Source organism: Perognathus longimembris, chromosome 26 (assembly GCF_023159225.1).
Source record: "Perognathus longimembris pacificus isolate PPM17 chromosome 26, ASM2315922v1, whole genome shotgun sequence".
In the NCBI taxonomy this organism is placed as follows: Eukaryota; Metazoa; Chordata; class Mammalia; order Rodentia; family Heteromyidae; genus Perognathus; species Perognathus longimembris.
In genome coordinates, this window is record NC_063186.1 from 8743771 (window position 1) to 8769076 (window position 25306).

Sequence of the window (25306 nt, forward strand, 5' to 3'; positions counted from 1 at the left end):
CTAGGACTGTAGTAGGATTTCAGATTGGTTACTGAGCCAGAGAGGACAGGTAGAGAGAGTAGGTAGGGAGAGTCAGTTCTAGGCCCCCAGAGGGGCCAGAGGGACCCAGAGAGACCTGTTTTGTTTTGCCAGTCCTGGGGCTTGGAACTCAGGGCCTGAGCACTGTCCCTGGCTTCTTTTTGTTCAAGGCTAGCACTCTACCACTTGAGCCACAGCTCTACTTACAGCTTTTTTTCTACATATGTGGTGCTGAGGAATCGAACCCAGGGCTTCATGTATATGAGGCAAGCACTCTTGCCAGTAGGCCATATTCCTAGCCCCGACCCAAAGGTTCTGAGCAGTCTCTTAAGATTGGGGAAGGCTGGACTGCCTTTTTCCTGGTATGGTATGGATGCCCAGTGCAAGGGAAAGTTACCAGTGATTGTGTTGGGCCCTAGGCCTGCCACCAGATTGGGGTGGAGCAGGAAGAGGTTTCTCTTAGGCCTCTGCAAGCCCAGTCTTCTAAGAGCTATGGAGAACAAGCACCAACCCCCTTTGGCTTGCGTCTCTCCATCGCGGCCCGGCGGGACTCGAGGCAAGCAGATGCCGGCAAAGATGAAGAGGCCAGGGTGGGAGCTGGGGCTGAGGAAACAGCAGATGAGTCACAGCCTCCTGACTGCCCATTGGTGTCACTGTTGTCTGGCACCTGGAAGGCATGCACAGGATGGACTGACCTGCTTTGATAAAGCACCAGGAGTCTGGCTTGAGATTTCCATTATGCCTCAGCCTTAGCCCTTCAAGAGAATGTTCCCAGGGAGCCCACATATCTCTGGGATCACTTCTGAGGGCTCTGTATATCACCCCATTCCATGCCCAGCCTCTTGGTGGTTCCATGGGCGCTCAAGGGCCAGGCCCATGGTGGTTCCTTCTTTGAGCTCAGTTGGTAGAAACTGACAGAAGTTGCTAATTCCTTAGTGGGGCTCAGTATGGGCAGAAGCAGAGGGACCAATGAGAGCCAGAACTCGCAGTGCCAGGGCTACTCTCCTTCAAGTTAGTCTAGCCATTTGCACACATTCTAATACGCATATACATACATAATCTTTAAGTAGTTGTACAAAGACGTTTCCATTCAATAAAATAGTTGATGAACACAATGCACCTTGATCAATATCATCCCTTTCATCATTTTCCCCATCCTTCCCCACCCCAGCTTTTCCCTCAGTTTTCTTCATTTTTAGTTATATGCATTGAATTTTATGACTGCATTCTCTCCCCCACCCCCGCCATCTTCCTCTCTTCATTTGTCTGCCCCTTGACCCCCTTTGAGTCCCCATTTCCTGGAGTTTAATTTGTAGAACTGTGAAGTCGTTCAAGTGTTGTAAGGTATCTCAGTCGCAGGACAACAGGGAAGCCACATTTTGAGAGGTCCAATGGGGAGTCTTTATTAGAAAGCCAGTGGCTACAGGTGAGTTCCTGTCTCAAAGACCAGCAGCCCCGAAGAGAGCTCAGACAAAGCTTTTAAAACACATGCTTGAGGAGCTGGGAATATGGCCTAGTGGTAAAGTGCTCACCTCATATACATGAAGCCCTGGGTTCGATTCCTCAGCACCACATATATAGAAAAAAGCAGGAAGTGGCACTGTGGCTCAAGTGGCAGAGTGCTAGCCTTGAGCAAAAAAGAAGCCAGGGACAGTGCTCAGGCCCTGAGTCCACGCCCCAGGACTGGCAACAAAAACAAACAAACAACAACCAAAAACACATGCTTGGATGGAACACCAAAGCCCAACACAGGCAGAGCTTATCAGGAAGTAGCTCAGGGACAGAAATCTCCATGTTGGGAAGTAGCTCAGTAGTCAGCTTAAGCCTCCTATATAAGGGATACATCCCAGATTTTCCACTTAGGGAGATAGCCTCAGGGGGCGAGTGAATGAAACCATTTAGGGAGAATCAAGGCAAAATCAGAGCATTCCCTATGCAAAGCTCACTCTCCTAAGGCTAAAGAGCATGACATCTGCATTTCTCTGAAGCTGAGCTCTTCTAGCTCACCTTGAGCTAGACATTTGCAGTTCAGTGGATGGCTTCTCTCACCTCTAGGCTTTTCAGCCCTGAGTGGAGAGCTCCCTCCACCCAACAAGGCACCTTGTGAGAACAAGATGACATTACTTAGACTCAGTGTCCTCACTTCAAAGGAATTACACCGTTTGCATTCTCCCCCTGAAGCTAACATATTTTGGTTAATATGTTTATGTATACCTACATACCACCCCCAAGTGTTTTACTAAATTAACTTTAGCTTCCACATATGAAAGAAAACATGAATTTTTTAAATCTCTCTTGGCCTCACTTATTTATTTTATTTTATTTTTTGCCAGTCCTGGGGCTTGAATTCAGGGCCTGGGCTCTGTCCCTAGCTTCTTTTTTGCTCAAGGCTAGCACTCTACCACTTGAGCCACAGTCCCACTTCTGGCCTTTTCTGTGTCTGTGGTGCTGAGGAATCGAACCCAGGGCTTCATGCATGCTAGGCAAGCACTCTACCACTAAGCCACATTCCTAGCCCTCTTGGCCTGACTTACTTATTCACTTAGGATTTTTTCCCCCCAGGTCCTTCCATTTCTTTCACTTACATACGTGTGTGTGTGTGTGTGTGTGTGTGTGTGTGTCTACTAGGCTTTTTGTTCTCAAGCATATTTTTTGCTCATGGCTACAGCTCTACCACTTGAGTCATACGTTCACTGCTAGCTTTTTGCTGGTTAATTGAGAAGTCTCACTGATTGGACTGACCAGGCTGGCTCTGAGGCCCCAGTTGACTCAGCCTCCTGTGGTGCTAGGATTATAGATGTGAGCCATCAGTACCCACATGGATACTTCTGTGGCCAGTTATGTACTATGCATTGGGGACCAGGGAACCATCAGGAAAGATTGGAGGGGGGGTGGAGGTGATAAGAGCAGTTAGTGGCCAATATCAATTAGTTTTAAAGCCAGTGTACCCGCCCTTGTGCCGCAAGTTCCTCTTGGGATGTTGCAGCCTGGACCACAGAGTATTAGCGGTCCCAAAGGAGCTGTCTCCACCACTAGACTCCATAGTGTTGTAAGGTATCTCAATCAGCAAGCCACATTTTTTTTTTTTTTGCCAGTCCTGGGCCTTGGACTCAGGGCCTGAGCACTGTCCCTGGCTTCCTTTTGCTCAAGGCTAGCACTCTGCCACTTGAGCCACAGCTCCACTTCTGGCCATTTTCTATATATGTGGTGCTGGGGAATCGAACCCAGGGCCTCATGTATGAGGCAAGCACTCTTGCCACTAGGCCATATTCCCAGCCCAGCAAGCCACATTTTAAGAGGTCTAATTGAGAGTCTTTCTGGGAGACCCAGCAGCTTTGGGTAGACTCCTGTCTCAAAGACCTGCAGGCCAGAACAGAGCTAGCACAAAGCCTTTAAAGACAAAAACCACATGCTTGGGGTAGAGACCAAGCCTTCACAAAAGCAGACCACATATGGAAATACTCAGGTGTCAGCAGAACTTTCAAAACTATCTAGAAAGTAGCTCAGGTACCAGCAGACCTTTTCCATCTAGGAAAGATACACCTCAACCTTTCCATATAGGGGGACAGCCTCTGAGGTGAGTGAATCGAACCATTTAGGAAAAATCGAAGGCCAGCGTTCTCTGTGTAGCAAAAGCGCTCTTAAGGCTAAACAGCATGCCGTCTTCAATTCAATGAATGGCCCCTCTCACCTCTAGGCTTTTCAGTGCTGGGTGGAAAACCCCTTCACCCAGCAAAGCACCAGAATGGCTGTGAGAAGTTACTTCAACTCAGCCTCCTCACTTCAATAGCAGTGAACACTGTGGTCAAGAATTAGTCTTGCTTGGGCTGGGAATATGGCTTAGTGGTAGTTTGCCTAGCATGCAGGAAGCCCTGGGTTCCATTCCTCAGTACCACATACACAGAAAAGGCTGGAAGTGGTTCTGTGGCTCAAGAGGTAGAGTGCTACTAGCCTTGAGCACAAGAAGCTCAGGGACAGTGTCTAGGCCCTGAGTTCAAACCCCAGGACTGGCAGGAGGAGGAGGAGGAGGAGGAGGAGGAGGAGGAGGAGGAGGAGGAGAAGGAGGAGGAGGAGGAGGAGGAGAAGGAGGAGGAGGAAGAGGAGGAGGAGGAGGAGGAGGAGGAGGAGGAGGAGGAGGAGGAGGAGGAGGAGGAGGAGGAGGAGGAGGAAGAAGAAGAGGAAGAGGAGGAGGAGAACTTGTCTCACTGATATATCTGGCCAAACTAGGAAGCCTCTCTTCAAAGTGTGAAATGAACCCTTTGAGCAGTTACTCTGATATGACAGTATCCTAATCCTCCACCTAATCATATTGTTTTCGTGCCCACTCTGGGGCTTGAACTCACAGTCTGGGCCCTGTCCCTGAGCTTTTTTTGCTCAAAGCTAGTGCTCTACCATTGGAGCCACAGCTCCACTTTCCAATTTGGGGTGAGCTAATTAGGGATTAGAGTCTCACAGACTTTCCTGCCGCAGCTATGTCGAATCACAGTTCTCAGATCTCAGCCTCCTGAGTAGCTAGGATGACAGGCGTGAGGCACGGCTGCCTGGCTCCAGCCGTCTATTTTTAAGTCGTTGGGCCTGGGTCCTCTGGGGTCCTTGAAGGAGGATAATTCTTCTCACATTCCCTCTGCAGGTTATGGATGGAAATCTCTTCCTGGCAGTCCTGAAGCAATATAGGCTTCTGGCAGTACCTCACATCCCCCCTCTCCTTCCCCCCCACCCCCAACCCCACCCATGCCAGATCCTGGAAGGGAGGGTTGCTCCCTGGGGGGAATGGAGGGGGAGCCAAGAGCTCATCCAGCCCCTAAAGACAGCTGTGCACAGCAACCAGGGCCGCTCTGCCTATGGATGCCCTCCCTCTGGCTTGGTGCGGCTGGCTATCTTTCACGCAGAGTTACGTAAGCTTGAGTCAATTGGGGCTCAGAGCGGTTCATTGTGGGCTATTTTTAAGCTGCAACACATCACAGCAGAGGGGTCACTGCACTGCCGGCTTGCAAGGAAGGTTGTTTAAACATCTGTTATTTAAATTTCCCGATGCCTTAGAGCTCATGAAGCTATATCCTTCTTGGTACAAGTGGTTTCTTCTATAGCCCAGATGAAGAGCGGATTAGCTCCCCTCATCCTCCCATCGCTTCCTCTGGGGTTGGGGTTCTTTGCCTCTGGCTGTCTTCCTGTCGGGAGCAGGAAGGTGCCAGCTCCCTTACAACAAAGCACTGCCTCTGTGGAATGGGTACATTATCCTAGCTAGGAGAAAGATCCTTTGGGACATGGCTAGGAGAGCCAGAGCGCCTCCCTCCCTCCTGGGGGCCTCCATTTCCTGAGAACACGGAGAAGGGGCTAGATCACAGGATCCTTTGGGGGCCTTTCAGGAGCCTGCTTTTGTTTGGGCTGGGGTACCCTTCCTCCACAGACTCTGCTACCCACACCTGCCACCTCAGGGGGGAGGGCACAATAGCTGGCGTAGGAGCCCCCTAGGAAAACAAGTCTCCCCAATTGTCAATCCATTGTTAAGCCTTAAAGCCCCCTTCTCATCTTAGGTTTTTTTTTGGGGGAGATCATCCGAAGCTTTTCCAAGGCACAGAAAGTAGAAGGTGGACTGGAAAATGGCAGAACCAGGGACCCGACAGCTATCTGCCTCCTAAGCACACAAGGGAGCACAAAATAGGCCTGTATGGCATGAGCCGTCTAGTGGAATAGGCCAAAGAGCTTTGCAAACCTTCCCAGCCTCTCCCCTGGATGCCCTTTCTGTCATCCCTCCATCAACACAAGGCCTCCCCCGTGAGAGGGTATCAGTTTCATCCATAGGGGAGAAGGGTTTCCTGGGGTGACCTGACCCCTAACCCAGGGGTTAGGGCCTTTCCCTATGCCCATCTGGAGGGTGAGGTTTTTGAAGTGGGAGGGGGAAGGCTATAGTGACTCCCCCCTCCCCCCTCTAGGGGATACTCCCTCTGGCTTTACCCTGACTGAACTCCTTCCAGCTTCTTCTTGCCACCCCCCCCTCCCCTTTTCCACTGCATAGCCTTCAGCCTGGGGAATGGGCTCAGCCTGGGGGAGGGGCTTTGTAGGTTGCCATAGCAACACCTTGGTCCTCCTCACTTCCTAGAATCAGAAATAGAATTGGACGCCCTTCTTCCTGGTGAGAGACTATTTAAAAACAAGTGGGGGCTGGGGGAGGGGAAGGGTACTGGGGCACTATCTCCAGGGGATGGGCAGAAGGGGCCTGGAACTTCTTACCCTGAGGACCCTTTCCTCAACTTGATGAGATGGAAGCAGGCTTTAGCCAGTCAAGAATTTTGAGTACAAAGGACTCAGCCTGGCCTTCCAGGGTAGGCAGTTGGTCCATACTTATTATCACCAGGCTCCTAGGAGGCTCAGTGTCCATTAGGGAGGAAAACACTCCCTGCCAGGGCCTGAGTCCCACCAGGGAGGAGGATTAGGTCCATTGAAAGACATAGCTTGGGGGCTGGGAATGTGGCCTAGTGGTAGAGTGCTTGCCTCGCATACGTGAAGCCCTGGGTTCGGTTCCTCAGTACCACATGTATAGAAAAAAGCAGAAGTGGCACTGACCTCAAGTGGCAGAGTGCTAACCTTGAATGAAAAGAAGCCAGGGACAGTGCTCAGGTCTTTGAGTTTAAGCCCCAGGACTGGCAAAAAAAAATAAAATAAAGACATAGCTTGGGTCAGGGCTGGGGACGGGAAACATCTGGAAGCACCTTGACTTCCTTCCAAAAGGACTCATTGTCTTGGCATGAGCCTGATACTGTAGCTTCAGATTCTGACTCTATTATATATTAGTTATGACAGCACTCTCTCCCCTTTACTGGACTTCGATTTTTTTCTCATCATCATGAAGTACAGCTACTGCACAGCTCATTGAATTGCTGTCAGGCAGGGTTCTATGTGCTCTATACACTGCACCAGCTCAGAGGAAGGACTTAATATCACTGTTATTTACTTATCTATGTAGTTAGGGCCTGGGTAGGTAGCTTAGTGGTAGGGTGCTTGGCTAGCATGCATGATGCCCTGGCTTCAATTCCTTAGTACCACATACACAGAAAAAGCTAAAAGTGGCCCTGTGGCTCCAGTGGTAGCATGCTAACCTTGAGCAAAAGAAGCTCAGGGACAGTGCGCAGGCACTGAATTCAAGCCCCAGGGCTGGCAAAAAAAAAAAAATAGTGTAGATGTATTTATGTAGTTAGTTCATGCCAGTCCTGGGGCTTGAACTCAGGGTCTGGGCACTGTTCCTGAGCTCTTTTGCTCAAGGCTAGCACTCTACCACTTGAGCCATAGCACCACTTCTGGCTTTTTAAAATTGGTTAAATGGAGGTAAGAGTCTTATGGACTTTCTCGCCTGGGCTGGCTTCAAACCACAATCCTTAGATCTCAGCCTCCTAAGTAGTTAGGATGACAGACACAAGCCAACAGTGTCTGACCTCTTTCTTGCTTCTTTGGAGCTTTCTTACTGGTTTGCTCTCTTCATCTAGGATGCCTCAGATCAGTTGCTCACAAAGAATTCCAGCTCAGAGAAGGAAAGTTATACCTTACTTCGATGTCCAGGAAAGGTGGGCTCAGTGGTTAGACAGGTAGGGGCGGGGGGGGGGTCTCAGCATCATCCCAGACCTCTCCAGCCCTCCCAGGTACAGCCTAGCTCTGATGCTACACAACTACTAGTATCTCTGATATGAAAGAACAACTAGCTCGCTGAGGCCAGGAGATAAATGAAGTTAGCAGTGTTCTGTAAGTACATGTGTGCATAAGTACACACACACAGGGGCTGGGGATATGGCCTAGTGGCAAGAGAGCTTGCCTCGTATACATAAGGCACTGGGTTCGATTCCCCAGCACCACATATACAGAAAAAGGCCAGAAGTGGCGCTGTGACTCTAGTGGCAGAGTGCTAGCCTTGAGCAAAAGGAAGCCAGGGACAGTGCTCAGGCCCTGAGTTCAAGGCCCAGGACTGGCCAAAAAAAAAAAAAAACACACACACACACACACACGTGTGTACAGCCTGCACAAGGCCATCAAACGAGGCTAAGCAGCTAAGGCTCTTTGGTGTCTGAGCTGGCTGTTCCTTTTCTTTACTGGAAGCTGCATTTCAGGACCCAGGGGGCTCGAGATGGGGATGAGTCAGGCTTTGCCCAGTGCTGAATCAGAAAGATGCAAATGTAGCACAGCAGCAACCCTTGGTCCCTGGTCACACAGACTTGTGTACCCCATGGCCAACTGGAAACACTATTTTTAACCTCTGTGAAAACACCACTACTATGGATGCCAAGCCTATTGCTGCATTGTGCACAGTACCTGTTTCCTGGGTGAAAAGATTGAGGCCTGAAGGGAAGGATACATCCCCAGAGAAGACAGAAGAGAGGTCCCAGAACACAGAGATGGCAGGAGAGGGGAAAAGAAGGGTCTCATTTTGCCTCGGGCAACACCTCTAGAGCCAGGTGGCTAGCAGTTGGCTGGCTCTCTGAGTTGCTGCATAGCCTAGCTTTTTGGTTGCAGGGTAGCTCTGAACCCTTAGGGTAGATTCTATTGCTCCTCATGCTTCCATTTCCCCTCCTAAGAAATGGAGGATGAAACTACTCACTTGGTCCAGACCCAGGTCTTGGTCTCACCTGTGCTTGCTTGCATAGACAGTTCTGTGTGCACTGAGTATTCTCGTACCTTCCATAGCTCCTCCCCCTGTGTGGCTGGCCCTGTGCCCAACCATGTCCCTAGCATTTCTTATCACTGTTTCTGGGCTGATCCCCATGGCCACGGGTGGCCTAGCCCCCCATGGCCAGTGCTCTGCTCCTGTTATAGTCAAAGATGACATTGACACAATGTGACAAAGAGCTAGAACATTTTTGACTTCAAGATTCTGCGCGGAAGCCCCACCCCCCACCTCTGCCACCCCCATCCCCACTCCTGCCGGAGACTGGTCCTAGGCTTCGGGGACATGTGGCTCTGGGGAGGGGGCTCTACGAGGCAGGCACAGGCAGAGGAAAACCATCTGGAGCAGCAGAGACTGCCAAGGAGCTGTTGTCCCCGGAAAGGGAGCTATGGAACACTGGGGAGGGACGCCTGGGCCTGAGCCTGGGCCCCTCACCCTCTCTCTCTCCTAGGACTAAGTGATAAAGGGTCTTTTGTTTCCCCCCCCCAAGATGGGCCCCAAAGGGCCCAGTGCCAGGGGATTCCTCTGCCTGTCTTTCACCCTTTGGTCTTAGTCGGTGGCCCTGCCTTCACTTTGAGTCTGGTCTAGACCCTGGGTAAAGGGGGGAGAATAAGGCTGGCTGTCCTGGCTGGAACTTCAGGGGTTTTCTGTCTCCCAAGGGGACCCCCAGAGCAGGCTCCTTTACTCCTCATGGGGCGGGGCCCCTGTTTTCCCACACTCTGTCACCCCCGGTTACTGGGGGCTGTGATGTATGCTGTTACCATGGCAACCGAGTGGCGGGGCAGGGCACCTAGGGCATGGAACAGGACTATGGAAGCCACCAAGAAGGTGGGGGGCCCTGATCCATCGGGCCCCCAAGACCCCTCACCCAGCGGTCAGCAGCCAGGGGGTGGCCTCAGAGAGTCCCAGGGACAATGGGTAAACTCAGGATCCCTATACTTGAAGCAGGGGTTGTCATTGCCCATCAAGCCCAACACCAAAGAGGCCTGTGGCCCAGCCTCTCATGCCAACGTCCCTGAGCCCGTTCACCAACTCCCCCCAGACTCTGCTCAGGTTAGCTCCCAGCCTAACCACGAGCAGGCCTCCCAGGATGCCGTGAGGCTCTCATCTGCTAACCCATTCCCGAGCCCCACGGCAGAAGCCCAACAGCATCTCATCATGGATGACGGGACCCTGACCTTACCAGTGTACACGGGCAACAACGGCACCAGTGACACAGTCCGATACCGGTCCACCCTCTCCCGGCTTCAGCTGCAAATTGGGAAGGATGGTAAGGCTCCAGCTAAAGTCCTGATAGGTTGGGGCAAAGGCTCTTGCAACCTTGATCAGGTGACCCCCTTGGGCCCCAGGAAGAGTCGGTGGCTGCCTTACACTCTCTCAGGAGAGAATGGTCTATGTAAAAGCCAAGGTCTTATTCTGGATTCACCTCAGGCTCCAGACCAGGCTGTAGCCCAAGACAGAGGTCAGAATAAATACCCATGTCCAGCTCAAACTCCTGCTGTAACAACAGTTCTGCCTTCACCGTCATTTGCACGTCCAACTCCAGCTCAGGCTAGGACTCCAGCTCCCAATGTGACTCCAATCCCGGCTGCTGTTGAACCTTATACCTGTACCCTTGACCCCCTGACTGACAACACTGTGGTCAACAAAGACCCATCCCGAGACCTCTGTGGAAAGTGTAGCAACCGATGGCCCAATAACTTTGAGCCTTTTAAAATGGCCGCGCCTCGCCAGAACAAAGTGAATTTCCACCCTTGTGAGGGGCCTGTCATCCCAGCATGCAGCCCAGAATTCCCACGGTGCACCCAGGAATACAATGTTACCAAGAGGCAAATGCCACCTGAGCAATCTGAGGACCTAGCAGACAAGCCCACGGACTATACTTTCAGTCCAGGCACCCCCAAATCAGATCGAGAGCCCGGTACCCTCAAGAGCCAGAAGAATTGCCACAACCTCTCCAACTGTCAGCCAGACAAGCAGTTTCCTAAAAGCGGCCACAATTATGGCTCCAGTGTACCACTGTCTTATCACGCAACCTACCAGAAGCAATTCCCACCGCAGATGCCTGGGGCAGCGATGCAGTTCCCCACGTCTAGTGCACCCACCTGCCAACTCCAGAATGCTGTGGAAGACCACGTGTTGGTGTTTGATATGGCCACAGGCAACACCAGGATGGGCTTGATGTGCCACGACCCCATGGGACCACGAGCAGTACTGGTGGGCCTCATGCCCACCCACCCACCCATCTATGTCCCTGAAAATGGACTGTCTATGGCCAATCCAGCTCTCTCTCCTGACAGCAACAACTCCAAACTCTGGTCCACCACAGCCATGCTGTCTAGTCCTGTGCCCTCCAGCCTGTCCTCTGGGAGCTATCCAGAGATCTCTTTGCTCCCCAAGGAGGCCACTCACAACCTAGGATCACGGAACTACCTTGCTGTGGAGACTCCTGTCAGGCTTGGCGTGCTCACTCAGCCTGTCCCACTAGGAATGCCCAACCAATTAGGTGAAAGCATAGTGACCCACGTTCCGGATCCCAGCTGGTCCACACCCGATATGGAAAAGAATGAACCTGGCCCCACCATCTGGGTGCTAGAATCCTCCAGAACTCCGGATACCTCCATGGCCCAGAACAAGAAACATCAGTGGATGAAGTCAGATCCATTAACCAACAGCCAGGTCGTGCCTGGATCACTGATCATGGAGGATGTAAGTGGTTACAATCAGAAAGAGGTCGTTACTGCTCACCCTAATAATCCTCAGGTTAAGGATGTTTGGCAGATCCCCCTCCCTGGGCAGACATTCCTTAATGGACAGAACGTCCTTGCTAGACAGCTACCTACAGTGGAGAAAGGCTCCCTCGTTGGTCAGCCTTCTGCTACCAAGGCATCTTCTTTTACCAATCTGCCTTCTCTTGCTGGACAGAGCCCTCTCGCCAGACAGTTTGCTGTCAATGGGCAGCTCCCTCTCACGGGAAAGTCACCCATACCTAAAGTATCCACTCTCCCAAGAGAGCACTTCACCTCTGGAGAACCTAGCCAAGGCTCCATCAAGGAAGATAAGCCTGCCTTGGGCTTGCCTAGCCCTGTGGGGGTCCTTCGCGTACCCCTCGCCCCTGAGGAGACCTGTCTCTATGTGAATAGAGATAAGGTTAGTGCCAACAGTGCGCAAGGCTTCAGTGTGCATCAGCTGCCCTCCTGGCCACCAGGAAACTGCCCCAGGGCCTCTGAGGAACAGCCCTCGCTAATCACATTCGCCACACCTGGCACCAGCTGCAAGGTGGTGCCTATGGCCACCGTGGGCACGGAGCCTCAGAACGGGAATCAGTTCAAGCTGACAGCTGAAGACATCACATGCTCATCAGTGGTGGCCCATCTTGGCCTTCTCCGCGGATCGTGCTATGAGCTGGTATCCACGATGGATGCCCTGCCAGTACGGTCCCCAGTGCTCTACCGTCATACTTCAGGCCCTTATCAGAACATGGCAGCTATAGTGATTGACACAGGCACGGGATTCACCAAATGCGGACTGGCTGGGGAAGACCACGTGCTCAATGTGGTGCCCTCGCAAGTCCACCTGCTGCAGCACGCAGGCCAGGGCCAGCCCCAGTACGCAGTGCCTGAAAACCAAGAGGGCTCCTATCCGGTGCTCAACCGGGGCGTGGTTTCCGACTGGGATGCATTGGAAGTGCTTTGGCAGCACCTGTTCTACTGCAGGCTGGGGGTGAAGCCTGAGCAGCTGGCCGTGCTTGTGGCCGACTCCCCTATTTCACCACGTACCAATCGAGAGAAGGTGGCCGAGATACTCTTCGAGCGTTTCCATGTGCCAGCGATGCAGACGGTGCACCAGGCTCTGCTGACACTCTATGCTTATGGACGAACCACTGGGCTGGTGTTGGGCAGCGGTCACGGAACCTCCTATGTGGCACCCATCCTCACTGGGGATCTGGGCCCACTTGACACCTATCGGCTCGATGTGGCTGGTGCTGACCTCACAGACTACTTAGCTCAGTTGCTGCTGGCGGGTGGTCACTCTCCACCTAAGGCGGGACTGGTCAACCAGATTAAAGAGGCCTGCTGCTACGTGGCCATGGATATGGAAGCCGAGATGGCTCGGACCCAGTCCCAGGCCCGGTTGGATTTTGTGCTCCCAGATAAGCAGATTATCACACTGGGCACCGAGCGCTTCTGTTGCCCTGAGGCTCTCTTCCAGCCCAATTTGTTAGGCCTAAACCAGCCAGGCCTCCCACAGCTGGCTCTGTTAAGCATTAGCCAGTTGGAGGCTACACAGCAGAAGCAACTGCTGGCTAATGTGGTACTGGAAGGTGGCAGCACCCTGGTGAGTGGTTTTCCCGAGCGTCTGAGACAGGAACTAGGCCCTGATGCCACCGTACTGGGCTCTCCGCACCGTGCCGTTGCCGCCTGGCTGGGGGGCTCTATCATGGCATGCCGGAGTTCCTTCCAGAGCCTGTGGCTCAGCCGTCATGAGTACGAAGAGGAGGGGCCGTGGGCTATCTACAAGTACCAGCTATGAGCACATAAAGTTCTGGTTCTGCTTGCTTAAAGGATTGTTGCCCAATAAATAGAAAGTCTTGTCCCTTCCTTCCAAAGTTGCATCCTACCTCTGTACTTTGGAACTCCATGGGCCCTGACAACTTGCCTTTTCCTGGAGGGTCCTGAAGCCCCTTGCCTGGGATTAGCTCCTGGCCTGACCTTTACTGCACCCCAAGGGCAACCACAGAATGGCTGCTGTGGGTTTTGCCCCGTTACCCTGACGACAAGTGCAATTACCCTTGATTGCCAGCTAGTTGCCATAGCAATTTCAAACATAATGTAATAACCCACACAGCCCAGAGTGAGTCATAAGGTAGGGGGTGGGGGGGTACAGCCCCTTCCCCTACCTCCAAAAGGAAGATTGCTTTCCCCTTCCCATCTTGGATCTTCTGGAGGCTTGAGGCCAGCAACACAGACAACAGCAGAGCAGTTCCAAAGATGGCTGGGGTGTATTGACTGTAAAGAAGGGTAGTTGTCCGATTCTCAGATGTTTAGGGGAGCAAAGTTGATAACACAGGTAACCTTGGCTGGAACTCTAGCTAGCTTAACAGGGGCTCTGTCAGCTGGCCAGACTATGACATGTTGGGAGCCACCAGCCTTGGGTCCCTAGGGCAGTGAATGGAGAGGGCAAATACCTGGATCCTGGATTCTCTACGGCTATTGAAGCTCATATCTTATTCTGCCCCTTTAATTTGCTAGCAATTTTGAGCTTCCTTCTCCCCCCTAGCTTATCCATCTAGACATCTCCTGCCTTCAGGATGGTCAAGGTGCAATTAATTCTCTTCAGGAAGGTTTGCATAGAGGCCACTGGTCAGTGCTCTAGGAGAGAACCCTATTCTGAAGGACTATCTCTGAGGCCAGTAGATAGCTAGAAGCTCTCTCTCCTGACTCTGTCTGGAAAAGTAGGAACAAAGCTTGGAATTGCCCAGTACATGGTCTGGAAGAAGTCCGAGGGTGGCATTCAGCTGGTGTTACTAGCCCCTACTCAGAGTGCAGCTGGAGGCTGAAGCTAAACCACTGAAGCCGATCCTACCCTGCCTGTGTCTCCCAGAATGGAAACTGAGAAACAAGCCATACCTTCAGGTTGCCCTCTACAAATGACCAAGATTTTTTCCTATCCTCCTCCATACACCTGAGAGCAAGGGGAAACTTGGAAATAGCCAATGGTGTATAATCACCACAGACCCTACCTGCCCCCTCTCCCCCGCTCCCCCCCACCCAGCATAGTTCAGCCTTTCCCTGTCTTGTTCTCACAGCCGATCCAGCCTCCACAAATCCTGAGGCTTGTGTCAGACAGGAAGGGGGCCCCGCAGTTCTAGGAACTCGCAACAGCATCCATCCACACGTGCCAGCAAGCATGCCTGGCTGCACCGAACCCAGAAACACGTGCCCTTAGGTACCACTGCATACACCGTGCTGTTGCCATTCCCTTAGCATAAGAATATTCACACATACACGTGTGCACACACATCCTGCCTTGTGCTATCACCCACGTTCACATAGGACCAAAAGGTGGAGCATTGCCAACATCAGACAAGGCTCTAGGGAGCCACCCTTTCCCCTGCCTACAAATCCCCACTGCTGCAGCTTCTTGGCCCCCTTATTTGGATGGTTGTGACCCTCAGGAACGACATAAAATGTACCTGTGTGTGTGGGTTCAGCTTGGCTCCCCTAACCAGCTATTGTTTTTAAGGATAGTGGGCAGATGGCAGGAAGGATGGGGTGCCAGGCTATTCATTCATTCTGTAGACATTAGCCGAGCATATTGAGATGGGGAAAAAAATTACACTCTGTCTTCCATATGCCTTGTTTGCTAGGAGATTTCCATCTAATGGAGGGGTGGTGGTAGATGTCATGACCAAGACTGCCCAGAACCTGCAAGTCCAGAGATTGCGTTTGCCAGAGTAAGCTGAGTCTTGGTGGATCACGGCTGTATTCCTAGTGACTCAGGAAGGTGAGGTGTGAGGATCGCAGTTCAAAGCCAGCCTGGCCTAGGAGACTCTTTTATCCAATTAACCACCAAAAAGTTGGAAGTAGAGCTGTAGCTCAAGGGGTAAAGTGGTAGCCTTGAGCAAAACAAAAAGCTCTGGGACAGCACCCACAGCCCAGGGTTCAAGCCCTAGGACCAACACACACACACACACACACACACACACACACACACACACACACAGAGCCAGGGAAGAATGTCAAGAGCACCTCAATACTCCCTCTGTAGGAAGACACTGAGTGGTCTTGTTGGAGACAGTTATTTCTCAGGCAAGTCTTTTAGTCCCAATGCCAACCCCAGATTTCCTGTTACCAGCCATAGGTAGTCATGTAGGATACCCTAACAGCATTACTGGAGAGAAAAAGGCTCACTGGAAGGGGTGCGGTGGGAGGAAATCCGTTCCAGGATAGTGCTCAGGAATTGTGGAGTGAGGTACTAAATCCATGTCTCTCCCTGAACAAAGGAAGACCTCATCCAAAAACTTCTTTCTAGCAGTTCTGCGCTGCTTTCCTCCCATCAGGGGCCAGGGCCTGGGTGATGATGATGGTGGTGGTGGTGGTGGTGGTGGTGGTGGTGGTGGTGGTGGTGGGGTGCTCCCATATCTGAAACCCAGGCCACGTGGGTAATGCTGCTCAAGGAGTGTTCGTGGGTGATGACATTGGGAATAAAGGCAGAGCCCACACTACATCAGAGGTGACTTTTATATTGCAATGTGGGGAACTCAGACCCATTATAAAAGAGGGCAGGATGGGCTAGGCCACCCTGGCTGGAATTCAATCTTTGGGGGGGAAGACTTGTCCTGGCCTTCTCCTCTGCCTGCCTTACACACACACACACACACACACACACACACACACACACCTGTGTGCGTGACAGCGCCTGGCTAGGTATCCCCTCGTGGTGGTTCTGAGTCCCTTCCTCACCCTGCAGAGGGTCAGGTTTAGGGGATCACCCTTGGCTCCCCTTTGCCCCCCAAGACTGCCTGTCCAAAGGCTCCAGGCAGGACTCAGGCTTTGCCCCAACTCCCCCCCCTTTCCTCTTCCTTACAAGGGGCGCCCCAAGCCCCCGCTGCGGAGGTCAGGGATCAGGGTGTTGGGGAGCCTGGGCAGGTGGTAGGCTTGCAGCCCTCCTCCCGCCCCCACCCCCCCCAGCACCCCCCGACCCGGGGTGGGGGCGGGCCCGGGCGTGAGGCCCCGCCCCCAGCCCGCCCCCGGCCCCGGGTGCGAATCCGCTGCCGCCGGGGGTGGGGGGGAGCGGACGGGCGGGCGATGCTGGAGGTTCGCGCGGAGCCGGAGCCCGAGCCGGAGCGGCTGCAGCTGGCGCGCCCGCCGCGTCTGCCCCGCCGCCGCCGCCGCCGCCGCGTGCCCGGAGCGGATCCCGCCCGCCGCCCCCGGAGCCCTCGGTGCCCTGCTGGGTCCGCGAGCGCAGCCTCGCCGCTCCCCACGCCGCCGGCGCTTGCAGGTGCGGGGCCCGGGCGGGCTGGGGTGCGGGGGGGGGGGAGCACGGGCCAGGAGGGTGTGGGGGGGGGACTCGGGGGAGGGATGGTTCCCCCCCTCCCACACACACACCCCGCACCCCCCTGGCTGTGGGTTCGGGGCGCCGCGCGTGCGGGAGCCGCCAGCGGGCTCTGCAGATCTGGGGTGTGCGGAGGGGGGGAGGATGGCATAGGGGGAGGGGGGGTGTCAGGCTAAAGTTCCCCATCCTCTCGGTGGACTCCGGGGCGGCGGAGGTGGGGGGGGGTCTCCCAGGAAGCCCCCCGAATTGTGCAAGCGCGAACCCTCTGTAAGATTCTTGAGGGCAGGGTGCCCCCCCACACCCCAAGGCTGAACCCTCCCTCCGGGCTCCCCACACGGACGCCTCCAGCCCCTCCCAGCTGTCCCTGAACCCCCCCCCCCTTTCTGGTTTAGCAGTCACTAATTTCCATGACAACGGAGAGTTCTTTATGGGCGACAACCCCGGAGGGGGCTGGGCGGGGCTGCTGCAAGGTTGGGTGTGGGGTGGTGGGGGGGGTGGGGGGAGAGGCTCCTAGTACTTGGGGAAGGGGGGGATCAGCAGCCCCCCACATCCCCCCCACACCCCCAGCCAAGTTCTGTCTTCCAAGTCTTCTCCCCAGGGCCAGCTGGGGGGGGGGGATGGAGGGGGGGGTCAAGTGTCTGGACCCACGTGTGTGTGCGCGGTCTGGGGGTGCGGGGCACACGCGTTTCTGCCCGGGAGGGGAGGTAGATGCGGGGCTTGGCGCTCACACGTGTGCCTCCCGCATGTGTGTTGTGGCTGTGCCAGCGGGGGCGAGCAGGCAGCCCTGGGGAAGGGGGTCAGGGTAGGATCCCGAGGGGGAGAGACCAGCGGGGGGGGCCCCCCCGCCCCTGAGGTGGTTAAGGGAGCCCAGCATGAGCTCCAATGAACACCCCCATCCCCACCCCACCCCCAGCTTGTACTGTCTGGCAAAGATTCTGGGCTTTCGGAACCCCCGGTCCCCCAAAAGCTCTGCCAAACTGCTTTTGTCTGCACCCCCACCACCTCCAGGCAGATCCTGTCACACCAAATTTCCTTCCTAGAGGACAGGGCCCCGCTTTCCCTCACCCCAAAACTCAGTTTGCACTAGCCTGGCTGCTTCTGCACTGACCTCTCCACCCTCTCCCCAGGCCCGCCCCTCCCACACCAGGCTGAGTTCTCCCAGGACCACCTTTGGAGACCTGGTGTTCCCCTCCCCTCTCCCCCCAGAGTTGATTTCCTGCCAGAGCCAGTGACTTCTGGGCCTCACAGTTTCTCCAGCTGATAAATTAGCATCTCCACTCCCCCTCACGATCGATCAGGTTGGTCCCCAGAATGAGACAGGGGTCTCCCCCTTTTTTATTATTAGGTGTCAATCCTCAGGTGCCCTAGACTGGCTTTCTACCAGTTCTGCGGATGGCATTTTTATCTAGCTTTATCCCTCGGGCACCACCCACAGGCAAGTGGGCAGTTCTCTGCCCTGGGAGAAGGCTACAGAATGTATGATCTCCGCTTTGGGAAACTGAGGCAGGGGGAGCAGAGTTATGCAGTTGCTATGCTGTGTCTGCGTTGCTTGCGGGTGCTGGATTTGGCCCTTCGTGAGATCTGCAGAGGAAAGGGAGGATTGGTGATAGAACGAAGCTGAACTGCAAGAAGGGGGTGCTTGGGAACCCAAGGCCTAGAGAGGTTAGCAGATGGTTCCAGGTTCTCTGGGGCCCTGGGTACATCTAGGCCAGCTGAACAAATGATTATATACACGGGTGCCTTCCACGTGTTGGATCTTCCTTACCGAAGTTGCCATCATAACAGACTGGGGACCTGTCCTGGCTGGGGGCCTGCAACAGCTGGCCTCCTCTCTACCAAGAAGCCCCAAGAAGCTGACCTCTTTTTGCTATGCTTCTTACGCCAAATCCAGTTTATGTCTGGGGGATAAAGGAAGGTTTAGCCTAAAGGTCCAGCCCCCCCCCCCCTGAGGTAGCTCTTGGCCTAGGACATCAGAGCCCACAGCCATGGAAGTCTAGACTTGTTTCTAGGTACCCTAAGGCCCCTTCCAAACCCCTTGCCTATCTCCCCCTTGTGTCGGTGCCTTTTTTCACTCTGTTGCTTCCTTTGCTCCTCTTCTATCACAGGTTGTCTTTGTCTTTCTGTGTCTCTGGTCCTCTCTTTTACTAAAATCTATCTCCCCACCTCCCCTTTGATAGGAACCAGGGTCAGGGACCCTATGGGGAAGGAGCCAGGGAGTTTTTGAAGAAGAGATCCTGACTAAGATCTCTCCCTTCCCCCTCCTGTTTTAAAACTTCCATCACCATAGCAACCTTTACTCCAGTGCCTTCCTCCTGCATTTCTCCATCTCCAAACGAAAGGAAGTAGGGCCTCTAGTGGATTATCCTTCAGGGGTTCAAAGATGGGACCCCAAGTCCTAGGCTCAGGAACAGTTGGCTCTTGGCTCTGCCTGACATGTGGAGGCTGAACTTTCTAGAGGTAGCACTAGATGCCTACTCCCAGGTTTGGTGGAGAACCCCTCCCCGGTTCTCCTTGGTTAGGTGGGAAGAATCAGCTCCAGGAACTGTTGACAGTGGTCCAGATGGTATCCACCCAGGGCAGGCAGCGTCTATTCCAATCTCCTGAAGCCATTACACACAGTGGGGTAGAAGCTTGGTTTTGTCTCTTGTTACCAGATCCAATGAGGAGGTTTTCCACCTCCCTTGGACTTGTGGCTGAGTGAGGCTAGACAAGACTTAGCCCTGGGAATGCCCATTGCAACAGGAAACTTAGTCCTAATTCCGAGAGAGAGAGAGAGAGAGAGAGAGAGAGAGAGAGAGAGAGAGAGAGAGAGAGAGAGAGAGAGAAGAGCAGGGAGGGGAGGGGAGAGGGGTGCCCGCGAGCTGGTGTTCACAGCTGCCACTAAATCGGGAAGTGTTGCCTACAGTTGAGAGGCCTCCTGGGCCCTTGCTGGCCTCTCAAGATTTTCTGCAAGCTTAGATTCCCCATATGGCAAAGGACCAGGGCGGCCAGAAACTCCTCCTTATGGCTCTGACAAGTAAGGCCTGGACCAGGCTAGCCCAGTAGAGGGAGGGAAAGAACCTTGCTGTGGGGTTGACCTCTGTTTCTCTGTAGTTAGATTTGACTCCCGTGCCAAGGGAATGCTAGAGTGGAAGGCAGTAGCTACACTAGGCTATGCACTGCCCTCAAACCACCTTTGGGCAGTCCCAGTTCATATCCTCTGCAGAGAAGGGAGGAAAGTGGCTTCTAGGGGCTCCTGTGGAACTCGTTTGAGATAAGAGTCCTGGGTCCTGGGTCCTGGGTCACCAGAAGGAGAGCTCTTGAGAGTTGGGTCTGGGTCATAAGATGAAGCATGAAAATCCCAGCTCGGCCCTGGTGGATTGCCTGCAATCCTAGCTGCTCAGGGGGCTAAGATCTGAGGATCGTAGTTCGAAGTCAGCCTGAGGAGGGAGGTGTGTGAGACTCTTATCTCCAAAAAAACTACCCCCCCCCAAAAAAAAGGCAGAAGTGGAGCTGTGCCTCAAGAGTTCCCATGCTAGACTTGAGCACAAAACCTCAGGGAGGGACCATGCCCAAGTCCCGAGTTCAAGCTCTAGGACAGGACAGGTACAAAGAAAGAAATAGAAACCTCTTTTCCTGCCTTACTACCGTTCTTAGAGCTATCACCTGGTTGTTCCTCCAGCTTCGGGGACACAGTCCCTTTTGCTGCAGATAGGTGCCAGGGCCTTGGTGCACACAAACCCATGACAGCTTCCCAGAAAGCAGCATTGGCTAGCAGATGGTAGAGGGGGTGAGGGTGGAGGGAATAAGGGAATTGCCTCCCTTCCTCCTCTCTCCACCAGGAAGTCTAGGGGCGCAGCTAGGGGTTTAGTTAGACTGGTAAGGAGTAGTCGTTGGGTGACATCTGGCCAGCTATGGTAAGGGATGGGGGAAACAGCACTATTCCTGTCCCAGCATTGAAGTCTATAAGACAAGACTCTAAGCTAATGAGCTTTCCATGAGAAAGACGGACCCTAAGATCAGCCATGGCCCCCAGGACTGACAGAGGCAAAACCTCCCACCCACCAGGCAAGAGCTGTTGGAATGGGGAGGGAATAAAGGTTGGAGAAGCTAACTCTTAGCAGGGCCATTTTGCATCTGGTTTGTAACATCAGGATTGCGTGTGACCCTTTGTTGCATGGACAAGCCTCATGATTTCAGACAGCGCAGTAAAAGACAGAAAGAGATTCAGCTTTTGGCTCAACACCTTGCTATCCGTGAATAGATAGTGCCCTTGTTATTGTCCGTACTCCCTGTGATTGAGGGGACACAGTCAAGCTGGCGAGTAACCTGTTGTTGGACATTGTTACTTGCTGACTTCAAAAAAAAAATGTTATAAGTAACTCTGCTGTGACAAATGGGATTCTGACAGAAAGCTTTGGGGGGAGGGCTTTTGTGTTAGTGGAATGGTGTAAGCCAAGCAGCAGAGATGGGGGCATGGTGGGTGTCTCCCAACCCTTCCAGGAGCAGTGCAGGTGAAGGTACCACCTTCAGATTCAAGCCTGAGAGGGCAATAGCTACCCCTCGGGGTGGACAAGGACTAATGCAGGCCCTCTCCCCTGGAAGTTATGGCATAGAGATGAATGGCCCAGCAGTATGAGTGGCTCTGAGCTGTTCGCAGCTGATGCAGGAGTAGGGCTGTGAACATGGTGGTAAAGGAGACACGCAGCCGGTGACGTCTTCAGAGCTCTCATTTGCCTCTGCGGTGTTTCACTCGATTGCTTAAACCCTGACTTGAATCACGTGGATGAAATGCATTTGTATTCCCTCAGCCCAAGCAATCCAGATTACAGAATTTGTTCTTGTAATGCTGACGGTCCATCTGAGGGGAGGCAGTGACCCCTAGGAATTAGATATCTGGCCTGTGTCTGGGAGGAAGCCATTAACAACCAGACCTGCCCCGGAGACTTGTTTAGGTCCTGGCCTTTAGCCTCTTCTGTCAGGGTTCTTTTGACCAAGTTTCTGTCTTTGGGGGAAAGTATTTTCCCTTTCCCAGTATCCTGAGAAGGCTGTGAGAGCCTTCAGGTAAGGAAGCATCTAGGTACCTAAGGCCCCAGCCCAAGCTCTACAGATAACAGGGCTGGTCACTGTGGACAGAGACCATGCACAGACACCAAAGGTAGATCAATGTCAATGCAGTCTCAGGGCAGAGCTTGCTGGTACCACAGGTTCACACCGACCAGGCATTCTGGAGGCCAGCTCTTGGGACCAGGACTTTAAAGGTCTAAAGTCACCAGATTCCCAAGCTCACCTCTGAACAAGGGCAACTAGTACTTTTTTTCTTTGGACGCTGGAGCCGAATGTCCAGCACCGTAATTGAGGATTGAGCTACAAGTGGCAGAGTTGCAGATCTGGGGGCCACTATGTGTCCTGTGTACAGAATGCTAGGAGCTTCTTAAGCCAGCTCTATCTGGTCCAGAGACTCGTCATACCTGGGCCTAACAGCCCTAGGTCCTTAGTAAACTCCAGCAGTGACAGGCAAGCAGGCTTGTATTGTTCTTCTGGAGTGCTGCCTTACAGATCTTTCCTCTCCAAGGCCTAGCACTAATCCTCTCTCCACCCAAACGCAACTTCTCCCACTGAGGGCTTTCCAAAGCACCATGCCTGAATGCAATCTTTACTAACTCAAAGTAACCACAGTAAGAGTTCTACCAGAAAATTAGCAGACAAAACATATAAATCAGTAGGAGTGGTGTCATGCACCTTCAATACCGGCATTCCTGGAGGCCATTCTCAAACAAGCAAACAAAAAGAAGTATGAGTCTTCTACCTGAACATCCAGTTCTTTACCCCAAAGAGAGACCCTCCGCTCCCCCCCCCACCCCCACCCTGCCTTGCTCGGACCTGAACTCAGCCTAGGCTCTGTCTCTGAGTTTCTTTTGGTCAAGGCTAGTGCTCTACCACTTGAGCCACATGAGCCACAGCCCCACTGCTGGCTTTTTCTTTTCTTTTTAGTTTATTGGAGATAAAAGTCTCATGGACTTTCCTGCCCAGGCTGGCTTTGAACCGTGATCCTCAGATCTCAGCCTCCTGAGTGGCTAGGATTACAAGTGTGAGCCACTGGCACTCAGCTAAGAACTCTTATTTCCTTTGATATCTTTCTTAAAAAGTTTGTGAGTGTACACTAATATATAAACTTAAAAAAAAACTTCATCCAAATAGCTTTATTTGCCAGGTACTACTGGTGATTTATACCTGTAATACTAGGTACTCAGGAGGCTAAGATCTGAGGATCGAGGTTTGAAGTCAGCCTGGGCAGGAAAGTCTCTGAGATTCTTATCTCCAATTAACCACTCAAAAACTAGAAATGGTGCTGTGGCTTAAGTGGTAGAGCACTAGCCTTGAGCAAAAGAAGCTCAGGGACAACATCCAGGCCCCGAGTTCAAGCCCCACAGCTGATATAAAAAAGAAAAAAGCTTTCTCTTTATTTTGTCCCTTGCTTTTTTACTTAACAAGTTTCCTATTCAGCACATTTACTGATTATTTATTTATTCATGCATCTGTACTGGCTTGAACTCAGGGTCTCACATTCTCGCTTGGCTTTTTTGCTCAAGGCTGACATTCTACCATTTGAGCCACATCTCCACTGTGGGTTCATTGGAGATAAGAGTCTCAGAGACTTCACTGCCCCAGCTGGCTTCTCAATCTTTGTGGTTATTTTATTTATTTATTTATTTATTGCCAGTCCTGGGGCTTGGATTCAGGGCCTGAGCACTGTCCCTGGCTTCCTTTTGCCCAAGGCTGGCACTCTGCTACTTGAGCCACAGCGCCACTTCCTGCTTTTTCTATATATGTGGTGCTGAGGAATGGAACCCAGGACTTCATGTATACGAGGCAAGCACTGTACCCTCTAGGCCACATTCCTAGCCCTTCACACCTCAATCTTTAGACTTCAGCCTCCTGTGTAGCTAGGCTGACAGACGGGAGCAAAGGTACCTTGCTGCACAGTTTTACTCTTTTTAGCAGCTACCTAACATTTTAGTATGGCTGAATCTAATTTTCACGAGTATTTGTTGTATGAAATACAATAAAATTCTGGAAATGTGCCCCCAATTTGCAGGTTCCTTTTTCCAGTTATGATAATGCACACCTGTGTGACTACCACTCAAGTTCAAAAACAAGCCCTCCAGAAACTCCTCCCCCGACGTGTCATGACTCAGTCACCACCCTCAGCTTTCTTGGAAGGAACCATTCTCTGATTCTTGGCACTTATTCTGTATAGTGCTACTTTCTGTGTTTCTTATCACCGACAGTGTGAGTGATTTCTGCCTCTTTGAGGTCTTTTGTATCAACAGAAACAGAAACATACTGTGTACTTTACTTTTTAGTCTGTTTCTCTCAAGTCTCTGTACGATGCACTGTCCTTCATTTTCTTTGCGGTGTAACGTTCTATTCTATGACGGTGTCAATGCCTTTTGCTGGTTGTGGATATTTGGGCTATTTCTAGCTTTTAGCAATTATGGATATGGCTACTAATGAGCAGTTGTGTATGTGTGTGTGTGTGTGTGTGTGTGTGTGTGTGTGTGTGTGTGTGTGTGTCCTGGGGCTTGAACTCAGGGCCTGGACACTGTCTCTGAGCATTCTTGTGCTCTAAAGCACAGATATGTGCCTTTCTGCAAATATTTATGCACGAATATTTATGTTTGACTGAACTGGTTGTATTTGTTCGGTGCTGATACTAAGGTTTGAACTCAGGGCCTAGTCGTTGTTCTTGAGTATTTTTTTGCTCAAAGCTAGATGCAAATCTGGGTTTGTTTGTTTGGTTTTTTTTTGCCAGTCATAGGATTTGAACTTAGGGCCTGAGCACTGTCCCTGGCACTGTCCCTTTTTGCTCAAGGCTAGCGCTGTACCACTTGAGCCACAGCGCCACTTCTGGCTTTCTCTACATATGTGGTACTGAGGAATTGAACCCAGGGCTTCATGTATTTGAGGCAAGCACTCTACCACCAGGCTATACTCCCAGCCCCAAATCTGTCTTTTTGATGGTTAATCGGAGATAGGATTCCCAGACTTTTCTGCTTGGGCTGGCTTTGAACCATGATCCTTAGATTGCAGCCTCCTAAGTGGCTAGAATTATAGGTTTGAGCTACTGTTGCCTGGCTCAACTGGTTTTCAAAGGAGAGACTTGCCTTTTTATCCACATTTTCATCCACACTTGGTATCTCTAGATCCTCAGAGACAAATATTTGGTGGGTGGATAGCTACAGCCCCTTTATCTGTGAAATACCTGAAATTTAAAGAGATTGTTTCTTAAGTCTTTTAGTATATATGAGGCATAGTTATTCTCTGATACGCTAGCTTTAGTACATTCCCCCCCGCCCTCTGTAGGGGCTGTTGTGTAATACAGGCAGCCATGCTGGATGTCTCAGTGTATGACCAAAACAATCAAGATAGGTCTCTATCTGCCTACCTTTGAACCCCCTGCTGGTGTCATCTTTGTGCCTAGTGTGCTCTGAACCAGGCTGGAGTCTCCCCAAAGCAGATATAATGCCGTGGGAAGTGGAGGATAAGGATGGTACAGCTAGGCTAGACTCTATCCTTCCTGCAGCTTAGAGCCTGGCA

At 52.4% G+C, this 25306-nt stretch overlaps 1 protein-coding gene across 1 annotated transcript; it reads left to right on the top strand.

The window, feature by feature from the left end:
- Nucleotides 1–9478: 9478 nt before the first annotated feature.
- LOC125342689 lies at nt 9479–13201 on the top strand. Its single transcript, XM_048335007.1, has one exon. The coding sequence runs from the start codon at nt 9479–9481 to the stop codon at nt 13199–13201; it is 3723 nt and encodes a 1240-aa protein (XP_048190964.1).
- The last annotated feature ends 12105 nt before the right edge of the window (nt 13202–25306 follow it).

Excerpts from the sequence above, each read along its gene's own strand:
- LOC125342689 (XM_048335007.1), top strand. The coding sequence starts at position 9,479 with ATGGAAGCCACCAAGAAGGTGGGGGGCCCTGATCCATCGGGCCCCCAA.